Raw genomic sequence first — 11,048 nt, forward strand, 5'->3', positions numbered from 1 at the left:
AAGACATCAGCCCCCCTCGTCGTGTACGTATCTCTGACGTTAACGATTCCTCCATCACTCTGACCTGGCGGTCCAAGACTGAGACCATCTCCGGATTCCTGGTTGAGGCCACACCTACCTCTGCCTCTCCAGGCTACATACCCATTCAGAAGACCATCGGCCCTGACTCACGCTCATTCACTATCACAGGTACACAGATACTAGAAATCAGATACACAAAACTAAAACTCTATGAAAAGAATACAAAAAGTGCATGGAATTTGTTCAGTTATCACATCACATTCATGTTTTTTTTTTTTTTACATGTATACAATTGCACACCATATCTCAATAACCTGTCTGTTTAAGGTCTGGAGCCTGGCACCAGTTATAAGATCAACGTCTACACACTGAAAGGCAATGGGCGCAGCATACCTCTCACACTCACTGCCACCACAGGTAACCAATAAACTCTATCCTGCAGATTAGCCAAGAAAACAGCACATTACTCATACTTTGAGATAACAAGGAATGCATATATTGGTGTTTCTACGGTATAGCACAGTGGATATAATACTTCATCAGTGTGGAATACTCAAATACATTCCAATTTCTATTTTAAAAAATTGACTTGACCTCATATATATTATTAGGTCTGCTTAAATTTTAGAATTAAACATAACATTTTTTTTTTAATTTTTACTGCTGTTTTATCCAAACATATTTCTCAAAATCATATATACTAAATACTACTAATATAATTATTCAATAGTAATGACTTGCTTGTCTCTCTTCCAGCTCAACCACTGGTCTTGCCACCCACCAGTATTCGCTTCACATCCCTGAATCCTAACAGCATTTCTTTCATGTGGGAGCCATCACGCAGCCCAAGGGTCACTGGGTATTATGTCACCTATGAGGAGGCTGGAGGTTTGCCTCGAGAAGTCATTCCTCGACCCCACGCCGGCCAGAGCTATACTAGTATCGATGGTGAGTGTGAATGGGGAATTTAGTTATACGGACAAAATATATATACACACAATTTATTAGTTTTAAAATAAATGAAATGTTCTCAACTTTATATTATGTGTTTTGCTTGATCGTAGGTCTGAAACCAGATACAGAATATGTCATTAAGATTGTAGCTCTGCAGAATGCTTTGAGAAGTACACCTCTAGTGGGCAAAGCCAGAACACGTAAGTACAACCGTCAGTCAGTTGTTAGCGTTTCACTGCCACAGCACAGTTCAAAACTTTAGATTTATGTTTTCTTTTATTACAAATTATTTATAGAGTGAGCTTTTTTTTTTTTTAGGAAACTGTATAAATTGAAAAGGCAGTTTCTCTTCTGCCTTCTGCCACTAATCTGATTATTGTTTAAACATGTCTCTTGCTACAACAAAAACAGTATGTTTCTCATCTTTTAATCTGAAAAATAATCACATGCTTAAAGTATGAGGTACCACTGCTGTTGTGGAGTATTAAAGTGAGCTTGTATTAAGTCTTCTTACAAAAATGTTCACGATGGTACCTTTAAATAGAACCATTTTTGCTGTTTTTGTGTTACCCACTTTGACAAATTGTGCCAAATGAGGTAGTGAGTAAATATTTTTTTCTGTATGCTTTAGGAAGGAGCTGTGAAATAGGATTGTTCTTACTTTTTACAATCATCATCTCCTTGAGTCACTATGAAATATGCAATAAAGAACAAGCGTGTTACTGTATGGTTGAGAGCTGCCCTCTGCTGGCTGTCTCCTGTAACTGCTACTATTGTGGCATTTTGCCCTTTTCTTGATTGATAGATTTTAGGAAGTGTTATTTCATACTAAACACAGATGTTAAGATGAGGAGAAAACCAATGAATGCTATTTGGGAAACTATTCAAAGCAGAATATCTCATTTTAATTGAATCTACCTATAAAGCTGTTTTCACCAACTACGCAATCATTCAGGTCCAAATTCTAATTTGTACTGGGTTAGGATACAAACCTTGTTTTCTTATAGGAAAAAATCAGTACGCTTAAATTTTGTTTGTTGCATATTGTATTAAAAGAGATGGGATGAAAAATTATGTATATTTAGACATCAGCACAGTGGAAACCATCTTGTCATTTCGCCTGCTTGATACAGTATTCAGCTAGTGAAACTATGCATTTGCTTTGCTTTGCTTTCTTCTAACAGTCAGACTAAATATGTCTCTCATCCAATCAGAGCCAGCTACAGATTCTCAGCTGTTAGTCCCTGAGCTGCCTCAGCTTCCTGTTCCTCATCGACCCAGCACTGACATCCTTGATGTTCCAGAGACCTTCAATGACAAGATGTAAGCACCTGAACGATCATGAAGGGCACCTTCAAACCGTTTTCTTTTTCCTTGTCCAGATACACTTTCCCATTTGCATCTCTTGCCCTTACATTCTCTTCTCTTCATTCTTTTCCCAGTTTTGACTCCAACCATGTCCACCTGACTGGTACTAGTGGCCAGAGCCAACCAGGCCAGCAGGGGCAGCACATCTATACAGAATATCAGAACCTGGGCCCCAATAATGGATTTCATGGCCCCTACAGTGGACCCAAAGAAGGCCAGAGACCCACCCTCAGAGAACCCCTGGTCTATATTCCTGTCCCAGGCCCTGATGGAAACAGAATTCCCTTAGTCAAGGTGTGTTGGTCTTGCTGTTGTACAAATATTATATTCATCTACATTCGTTTAGATTCTGTAAATGTAAAGTTCTTTTTATGGGTAGACACTTTTTCATGTCAGTAAGCTATAAAACATTCTATTATCTTGACTTTTGACTTGACTACAGAAAACGACAAGCCCCAAGAAACTTGTTAAAATCTAGAATTCTCTGCTAATCTGAAAACACCGTCTGTAATGCTGGATTACTAACACTTTGCTGGGTCATTCTGAGATACTTTTACTTTAGCTGTTGGATTAAAAAAAAATAGCATAAAATGTAGATTTTACATTTCTGGATGATTTTACGACTTCACACTGTTACACTTTGTATTCGACCCCATAGGTTAGCGACGGCCCTCTGCCAGGTCTTGCATTTGGTTTCCCCGACAATGAAACCGAGTTGCCCCAAGAAGCACAGACAATCACCACCATCTCCTGGCAACCTGTCCCTCAAACTTCAGAGTATGAGGTGTCATGTAATCCCATTACACACCTGGAGGAACAAGGCTTCCAGGTACACACTCACACACACACACACACACAGAAACTTAAACTTACTTTAATATACTCACGACTAGAGGAGCATGTTTGCTGAGCTACAGTCTTTTTCTCCATACAGATGCGTCTCCCCGGCACCTCCAACAGCGCAACGCTGATTGGACTGACATCCGGAGCTTCCTATAATGTCATAGTGGAGGCCATGACAGGCGGGGCCAAAGAGAAGGTTCTGGAGGAAGTCGTAACCGTTGGAAATGCTGGTACGATAGTTTTAAATCACAGAAGTAGAAAGATAAAAAGAATTTCATGTAACACACACAAATTATTGTATATAAATAGCATAATGCTCTAAGAACTACAAGGATTCCTTTCAAACTTCATTTAACCTCAAACTTTCTTTGAGAAGCAAGATTTCATGAAAACATGAGGTATATTTTGATAGTAAAATGTAGCATTTACATTAAGTACTTTATTATGCGAATTTCCTGTGTGTCTTTGTCACAACGAATCAGGACAAGATAAACCTCATCAGTTGATTTTACTTTAAATGTATTTTTTCTATCCCTTAGTTCCAGGTGACATCCCTCTTACTACCAACCGGGATGTGTGCTACGACACATTCACGCAAACCTACCACGAGGTGGGCTCAGAGTGGGAGCGCATGTCTGAGACAGGCTTCAAGCTGTGGTGCCGCTGCCTGGGGCTGGGCAGCGGACATTTTAGATGTGATTCATCCAGTGAGTGGCTTCTTAACCCCATCCCATCATGCTTTGCAAACACTCAGCAACACACCATGGAATTAAAAAGTCCAATAATTCTATGTGATTTACTCAAAACGGAATTTATAAGAGGGCGTTATCAAAATAGTGCACCGCAAACTGAAAATAATCGCGCGTTATAAATTCCTTAACTACAGTTTAGAAGCCGTAGAATCATGGAGTTCAGATTCTATGTGCAGCACGAAATAATAAAATGCTGGCATGGGCAGCCTCTTCAGTCATCTTTTACAGAATTCTTTGTGTCGGGCATTATTATTGATAATTGCAGATGTTTGGATACAATGTTTGATATGAATTCATCATGAAAATAATTTAGTTGCTTTGTATGAGTCTGTCTACAGCCTGCCCATGTCACAATAAGAGCACAAAAAGCTAAGCTAACTCATCAGCCTCATCCTCAGTTATTTGTATTGTCCATATTTGTCCGGAGCTAACATGACAATACCAAGAACTGAGATCATCGGCTACGAGTTCATCGCACTGATCCTATGTTTATTGTATGTGTTCACACTGGGACAATGTGAAGTACGCTTCACTGGTAATCAGGAAAACTCAGTCAGTTTTAGTGTCGAAACAGAATGTGATCATGTGTTATTTTAAGCACAAATGTCTTCTTCACAATGAAAATGAATGCCTTTTTTTTTTTGTGACACTTTACAGGTTGTTGTGTAGATCCTGTGATTTCCATTGTGTAGAATCAAATCATGTGAATAGACTTGTTTTTTCTGCTGTGTGAAGGGGAAAGGTTTGATTTGTGTCTGACTGCTCTTTACACATAATGATGAACTTCTCTCTTTTCACTTTCAATGTGACCTGTCACTCTTCTTTTACATCTCTTCTTTGTGCATTTCTTACGTCATTCCCTTGCTTCTCACTCTCGTTTTTCTCCATTACCTTTCTTCTGTTTGCTACTCCTGTTCTCCCTTCTACAGAGTGGTGTCATGACAACGGTAACAACTACCGTATTGGAGAAAAGTGGGATCGCCATGCTGAGAACGGTCATATGATGAGCTGCACCTGCCTGGGCAACGGCAAGGGCGAATTTAAATGCGAACCTCGTAAGTACAGACCATGATGCTGACATTGTGATATAGAATGACCCTGCTGTATGAGTTTACATCACAAAAATCTAATACGAAACATCTAAGACTGTCAAATATTCCTATTTAGTTGTTTGTTTACTGAATTATTTCTTGATTCACACACACCTCAAATCGATTAGTTAGAACTTGAATTGAATGTCGATTTTTAACATGAACATCATTCTCCAGATGAGTCGACATGTTACGATGACGGGAAAATGTACCAGGTTGGAAACCAGTGGCAGAAGGAATACCTGGGTGCCATCTGCACCTGCACCTGCTATGGAGGACAACAGGTAGGATCCGACGCTATTCAACCCGTGCATTACTGCTTTAATAAAAAGTACTCAAAAGCTCAGTATCTTTCGACTGTATGTGTGCATTCAGGTTGGCAAAATAGCTGCATGATCTTCACTTTCTGGACTTTTGTGTGTATATTTGTATTATATGTACATTAAAGATTCTTTCTCTTTCTTAAGGGCTGGAGATGTGAGAACTGTAGACGACCAGGAGGTCAGACTGATGTAGATGCTGACCTCCTGCAGCCTGTTCACACAGATGCCTTTGACCGGTACAGAGAAAACGCTCTACGCAAACTGGTGAGTATCACACTGTTTTAAGTTTCTCTAATACAGTTCTACTATAAAATGTCTTGCTCAACTACTGTTACATTATTTCAGTTAAACCCCCAAAACCATAAATCTTCCACTGGGCAAGATTGATTGCTTTTCTTTAAATGTATCACAGAAATGAAAATATTTTAGCAGGAATTGCAGGAATTTCAATTTGTGGATTTGAAAATGTTAATTTGCCTAACAGGACATAAATTAATATAGATAGCAACTTTGTGGATGTGATATATTGCGTAAAATCAAATAAACTAATGTGACTTTCTTTCTTTCGCTTTCTTTCGCCCTTTCTTTCTTTCTTTCTATCTTTCTTTTGCTCTTTCTTTCTTTCTTTCTTTTGCTCTTTCTTTCTTTCTTTCGCTCTTTCTTTCTTTTACTCTTTCTTTCGCTCTTCTCTGTCCTCCAGAACATCCAGTGTCCGATTGAATGTTTGAGGCCAGAGCTGCTTGCAGATGCTCAGAGCCCCTCAGAGTAGAGAGGAAGGGAGCATGAATAAAGGAGAATAAAGAAGTGAGACCCCTTAAAGCGTCACCACCACTTCGAGAAGGAAGCCACCTCCTGCTTTCATTAAAAGAAGACATTTCCATCAGATTGTGCCTTAAAGGTTTTCACCACAACAAATTGTAGTGCCTTAATAAGACTTTTCTACTCCAAACTCTGTGCCTTACCAAAGATTTGTCAACTGTTCACGTGGCTTTTAATCCCCAACAGGGGACTGTTGATCCTTCAACAGAAATGGGGATTATTCTTCCGGTGAATTTTTGATACAAATCTGTCAGAGCACAGATCCTGCTGCTTTATCACTTTCAACCTTCCTACACCAAACATACTGTCCACAACACACACACACAGTGCAGTATTGTTATGTATTTTTACTGTTGGATTGGGGCTTTTGTTAAATTTCGAACATTCCATGACAATTCTACGCTTCTGACCAAAACAAAAAAACATTGCCGATAATGTAACAGAATTGCCCTGATTTTAATAATGATGTCCCCTAATAATAACTGTAGCCACCTTTTTATTGCTTTTCCCATATTTTTTGAGGTTTCACTGTGCCTAATATGTATTCAGAGGACATATAGGTAAAGATAGAGTGCATTTTATGAGTCCTTAGACATTTCCAATTAAGGAGCGAAAGTTACAGTATTTCCATTGTTCCCAAGAACATTTTTTTACAGTTCCGGTCTCAGCTTTATTGACCTAGACAGACATGACAGCCACAATCAGATTTAAATGTAGTTGCTTTGACAGTTTTTATTAACTTGAATGCATCAGTCTTTGCAATGAAGGGGATGACCTTTCATTCCAAAGAGGGCACCACTCTAAGTGTCCTAGTTCTATCTCTGTGGTCAATGTTCTGCTGTTCTGAAAAGCAGAGCCACCGATTGCTAACCACCCTTTATTTTAAATTACAAAAATTTACACAACATGGTTTGCTTTAAAATGCAAGCACTGTAACTTTTGAGGTGGTTTTATTTTTGCCTAGTAATTATTGCTGTGTAGGCTTTAGAATTCGCCATGTACATTTAGTTGGGTCATCTGTAATGTAGGTATTATTTTTTTAAATACTATGATGAAAAATACTATAATTTTTTTAAACCCAAAGCTGACTGACCAATGTTAGACTGTTGTTTCAAAACTGAATTGGAAAATTGAACATTATTTCCAAGAGAAATGCATTTTATTACATAAGTGTTTGTATTTTTTTTTTAATTCATTTGTTTTATTTATCCCTTTTTGTTTAGGCATTTTGTTCAATGCTATTTTGGGGTGTACACTTTATTTTTGATTTACTTGTTTTTATATTGTTGGTGCCAGACTCTGAACTACTGTGGACTGAATCTTTTTAATAAACAGTAAAAAAAACCTATGCCGGTTGGTGACAGTCTTTTTGTCCAGAGAGAACGATTATGTTCCAAGTCGTTTGTTTGGTGAGAGCCTCTGCATGCATCCATTGTGTGGATGCTTCTGCTGCACAAACTCATTTTGCACCCTGACTCCAGGAACCAAAGGGCTGCAGACAACTGAAAGTAGCTTGTACCAAGAAAGGTAAACTAAGAAATTAAATCATGTGTATTCGTGATAATAAGAAAACTTGCAATGTAAATATGGTAGGAAATAAATATGGATAGAGTCATAGACTGTCGATGGATGAAACACAGGGCTCAGCTGGACCTGCATGTCTCTTCTCCCTTTCTTTAAAGTATGCAGTTTCAAAACAGACATTTTTACTTCACATCTTAGGGTAGGGTTGGTTACTTATTGTTGAAGTTCTACAAAAAATAAAAAGTAAAAAATCACAATGTGCAAGCGTCCATCAGTGCTATTTATTGCAGTAAACCATATGTATGCATGGTTTACTCATGTCAAAAGTATGGAGTCACACTCAGTCTTAGAGAAAAGTTTATGTCAGAAAAGGTTTTATCTAACTGTCCCTCTAACATGGCCCTCCAAGGCCTCCACAGAATTCTTTGTGAGGTCCTCCAAAGCTCTAGGGTCAAACTGACCTCCTTAGCACAAACAGGAGTGCATAACAGACAAACCTTGACACAGACCACACAGATGTGAAATGTACAAAATAAAATATAATATTACCAGTAGATGTTGTGTTATACAAGTTACTCCTGTTCGTATTTACTGAGACCATAAACAGTCCAAATTTGCAGATGTTGGATATCGTTGGGTTTTTTTTTTTTGCGGATTTGCTTGTTTTATCTGAGCCCATCACTTTACAACACAAAGTGGCACCCTTTATGTTAGTCCATTAAAAGTAATAACCACACACAGATTTTCTGTGATGTTTAAACAAGGGATTATTTTCATTTTTGTTAGTCCAATCCCACCCGCAGGATGATTTTGTAAAGTGTAACAATTACAGAGAAGACATTAATTGCAATTTGTAAACTTGTAAAACTATAAATTTAAAAATAATTCCGAGACCATGACAAGTTGTTTTGATCTTAAAATAAAATACTACATTGTCCATTGTTCTTTTGTCAATTTGTGTCTCATGTTTGTCGGATTTTGTCTTGTTTTCGTTTTTTGTCTTGTTTTTGTTTGACTTTTTTCATTTGTCTCTCGTGTTTTTGTCGTTTTGTTTCTCGTTTTTGTGGTTTTGTGTTTCCTTTTTGTATGACTTGTGTTATTTTGTCTTATTTTTTGTCATTTTGTGTTTTGATTTATTTATTGTTTTGTGTATTGTTTTTGTCATTTTGTTTCACACTTTTGTCATTTGTTGTCTTGTTTGTCTCGTTTGTCCATTTTTTGTTGCTTTGTAGCTTTTTTTTTGTCAAATTCTTCGTCTCTTTTTGGTGTTGTTTCATGTTGTTTGTAAATTTGTTTCTCGCTTTTGTCGTTTTGTGTCTTACTTTGTCACTTTGTGTCTCATTTTTGTAATATTTTGTTTTGGTGCTTTTTGTCTTTTTAAAGTAAAAGAATATTCAGCTCCAGATGCAAGTGACTAAATGTTTTGTGCACTAAATAATTGGAATTGTCGTTACTGATAGGTTATTATGTTATTATGTTACTGGCGTGCCCCACTTGAGCTCAAATTGGTATCAAAATGAGTTTGACACCTCTGGTCTGTGGTCACGGGACTAATCTTTTATTCTGAAAGTCCCTTGGAAAGACTCTCGGTTAATGTGTTTTCAAAATAAAATGACTGAATTTACTCATACAATTAAGTTTAGATTTGGATTTTATAAACACTGACAAATGTGTCAAATTTATTCTCTTCTCAATTACACCTCTGATGCAGATTACCTATAAGAAACGCTGTTGTTTTTATGAAACAAGAACGCACTACATCACCCTAATAGACTCAGGGGCCGTTTACACTAGGACCATCCTAACAGAAAACGCAAAAGTGGCGTCTTGTCATTTCACGTTTAGACGAGCGGTTTTGAAGGAAATCTGCGTATATACGGTGACTCTATAGTGTGTGGAATTCGATTGGATATGCATGCCAGGCAGCTGGGTGGCGCTGTGATAAAACTCTGGCATGTCTACGCGCATGCTTACTATCTCCCTTTTCGGATCTCCGCCGCGGTAAATGTTCATGAATGGACTCTGTACAGATTCTGTACGTTTGCTGGTACGACTCTTTTTTTTTTTTTTGAACAGTGAATAGAACAAAGCAGTTCAACACAGAGACAAAAAAACAAATAAAGAAAAGTATTGCCAGGGGGTCACAAATAAGAAACAGATTACAGAAAAACATTAAATACATTACACAAATGTACAGTTTTAATGGCTTTAGTGTTAGTGGAGTTCTTAATAGTGTAGATATACTGTTTGGTTTCGTTTTGGAATAGAAAAAAAACAAGGGTTTTTATTTATATATCTGCATTTATGAATATGAAATTTAGCTAGTAAAATGATGAGGTTAATTATATAATACTGTCTGCTTTTGGAAGGAGTAAAAGAAGTGTAACCAAACAGTATATTTTCAAAACAAAGAGTAAAACTGTTGTCAATAGACGTAGAAATAAAATGACAAACATCTTTCCAGAAATCATTTGAAACAGGGCAAGACCAAAATAAATGAAAATTATCTTCAGAGCATTTTGAACAGAAAGAGCAGTTAGTATCAATATGTTTTCCAAAACGCTGTAAAAGAAATATTTTAGAAGGATAAATTTTATGAATTAATTTAAAAGACACTTCTTTTATTTTGTTGTTAATCAAATATTTAGTTGGTAAGATCCAAATTTTTTTCCAATCAAGATTAGGTAATAGCTTATTCCAATAAAACATTACATAAGGAAGAGACACTATGTTCCTTTGAAACAAAGTGCGTATGAAACTATTGCTGTTACGTGTTGTTGAGAAACAAATCCTGCCTACTTCGCTCTTAGATGGATCCAGAGGCAAGGGAGCTGGTATCTGGTTCACTGAGCCTCTAAATAATAAACACCAGCAGGAATTGCATTAATAATTATGTTAAATTCCTCAGCAGAGATTGAAATGGTGTGTTTTGAAATAAAATCTTCATATGTGAGTAATAAACCGTTGGAGTCAAACAGCTGGTGAACCAGTAGTATATTATGGGAAAACCAGGCAGGGTAAAATAAAGATTTGTTTCTATATGTTATGTCTTTGTTATTCCATATGTAATATCTATGTGGAGAGAAGTTGTGTTTATATATTAGGGACCATGAAAGAAGCATCTGTTTATGGAAAGGTACGACTCCTGTAGTGTACATAGAGCTGCCAGAGTTGCTTGAAGGTAGGAAGGATGGAAATAATCACACATCTTTGTTTACGTCCTTGTACCGGCCGGCAAACAAAGGCACGTATGTGACGTAATCGCGTGCGCGACGTGGTCAGATCTCGGCAAAGTTTTGCGTTTTGCTGTTTAGACGGAAACGTAACGGCGGAGCGTTTTCTACTTTTCCACT

General features: G+C 37.4%; 1 protein-coding gene across 1 annotated transcript in view; it reads left to right on the forward strand.

Annotated features, from left to right (window-relative positions):
- Positions 1-7,519, forward strand: part of fn1a (fibronectin 1a) — a 32,185-nt gene extending 24,666 nt beyond the window's left edge. The window contains exons 37-49 of the mRNA XM_051959203.1: positions 4-189; positions 349-438; positions 778-969; positions 1,086-1,175; positions 2,190-2,298; positions 2,418-2,637; positions 3,002-3,172; positions 3,278-3,416; positions 3,726-3,893; positions 4,868-4,993; positions 5,207-5,313; positions 5,497-5,616; positions 6,053-7,519. Coding sequence (XP_051815163.1) covers positions 4-189; positions 349-438; positions 778-969; positions 1,086-1,175; positions 2,190-2,298; positions 2,418-2,637; positions 3,002-3,172; positions 3,278-3,416; positions 3,726-3,893; positions 4,868-4,993; positions 5,207-5,313; positions 5,497-5,616; positions 6,053-6,121 — 1,787 coding nt within the window. The 3' untranslated portion in view covers positions 6,122-7,519. The remainder of the gene's footprint in view (positions 1-3; positions 190-348; positions 439-777; positions 970-1,085; positions 1,176-2,189; positions 2,299-2,417; positions 2,638-3,001; positions 3,173-3,277; positions 3,417-3,725; positions 3,894-4,867; positions 4,994-5,206; positions 5,314-5,496; positions 5,617-6,052) is intronic.
- The last annotated feature ends 3,529 nt before the right edge of the window (positions 7,520-11,048 follow it).

Source organism: Acanthochromis polyacanthus, chromosome 14 (genome assembly GCF_021347895.1).
Source record: "Acanthochromis polyacanthus isolate Apoly-LR-REF ecotype Palm Island chromosome 14, KAUST_Apoly_ChrSc, whole genome shotgun sequence".
Lineage (NCBI taxonomy): Eukaryota > Metazoa > Chordata > Actinopteri > Pomacentridae > Acanthochromis > Acanthochromis polyacanthus.